Genomic DNA, 1,336 nt, shown 5'->3' with positions numbered 1-1,336 from the left:
TGAAGTGAGGTGCCCAGACTCCTGGCTGAAGCTTGCCTGGGGTAAAAGGTGTGGCGCAGCAGGCTGAGTGAAGCTGAGTGAAACATCAAGTGCAAAGTGGCTAACTTGGGTTCCGCCTTCTCAACACCAGCAGGTGTCGGCGCAGAACCACAGACTTCAGTGGCAAAGGCTATCCAGGAGGGACAGTGATCAGCTACAGAAACTGAACAAACTTGGCAGAGCCACACAATGAGAGGCAGGGCTCCTAGACACAGCCTGTGGCTGCAAGCTCCACTTTATCCCAGCAGTGTCAAACCAGAGAGGGAGAACTGTAAACATCCAGCTTCTTGATAAAGTCTTTTAATGGAAAATGTAAAACCCCTTTCAACTGTAATGTACAAAGCCATATGTAACACTTGCACTTTAACAAAAGCAAGCCAATGTTTTAAAAAAATACATCCTTAAATGTATATATGTATATATTTACATAGCATATTAAGTTTAATATTTAGCTTTAAAACTTCACATAAATTTTACCAAAATGAGACAATTTTAAATAAATTACACCTTTTGAGAAATGTTTAATTGTACAGTCAATAGCTTCAACAAAATATTGAAGTGTCTGAGTTTAGTATCTACTTTATGTACTCTGTATTTTACACATTTTACAATTATTTGGCAGTAATTTTCTGATTATGACGTGACTGCTGTGCAATCCAGCAATTTCCCAAACGCAGGCAACAGCTGGTGTGTCCTAGTCTCACAGTAACTGTCTCAATGTAGTGAAAAATATCAGTTATTTTATTAAACTGTACAACAGCACATTTACACTTGATCAACAATATAGCATAGATTTTTTTTTTTTTTTACCAAAAATAAATACATCATTTTAAATCTGGCATCTTCACAAACATCATATACACTATGATACAGGAACAGCTATATAGTGCTGCTTTTAAATTTAGCTTGGTTTATAGCTAGCATTGAATCACAGGGGCTGTGGCATAATGCTATACTGGTATGGTGTCAGTAGCAAGTAATTACTACAAAGAGAATTTCTTGGCACTGATGGTTTAATGGAGCTTAAGTCAGACCTAGCGTCACTCAAGGGGCATCCCAGTTCCAACCGCACTTAGGTGTCTTCCATATCCTCTACTTCATCTTCATGCATCTTCAAAGCTCTCACCATTTCCTTGACTGCATGGTACAAGATATTCTTAACCTAAAAGAGACATATTTACTGTCACCGATCTGCTGCTAGATTAAAAACAACATCTCTCTGTCTCTCTCTGTCTCTCTCTGTCTCTCTCTGTCTCTCTCTGTCTCTCTCTCTGTCTCTCTCTCTCTCTCACACACA

General features: G+C 38.8%; 1 protein-coding gene across 6 annotated transcripts in view; it reads right to left on the bottom strand.

The window, feature by feature from the left end:
• Window positions 1-323: 323 nt before the first annotated feature.
• The window catches only part of Jmjd1c (jumonji domain containing 1C), a 155,257-nt gene continuing 154,244 nt past the window's right edge, over window positions 324-1,336 (bottom strand). For all 6 annotated transcript variants that reach the window (XM_029482357.1, XM_021173855.2, XM_029482356.1 and 3 more), the window contains one exon: window positions 324-1,201. In XM_029482357.1, coding sequence (XP_029338217.1) covers window positions 1,112-1,201 — 90 coding nt within the window. In that variant the 3' untranslated portion in view covers window positions 324-1,111. The remainder of the gene's footprint in view (window positions 1,202-1,336) is intronic.

This window comes from Mus caroli, chromosome 10 (genome assembly GCF_900094665.2).
Source record: "Mus caroli chromosome 10, CAROLI_EIJ_v1.1, whole genome shotgun sequence".
Taxonomy (NCBI): Eukaryota; Metazoa; Chordata; class Mammalia; order Rodentia; family Muridae; genus Mus; species Mus caroli.
Note: the sequence above shows the minus strand (reverse complement) of the source record. Positions and strands in the feature narration are given on the sequence as shown.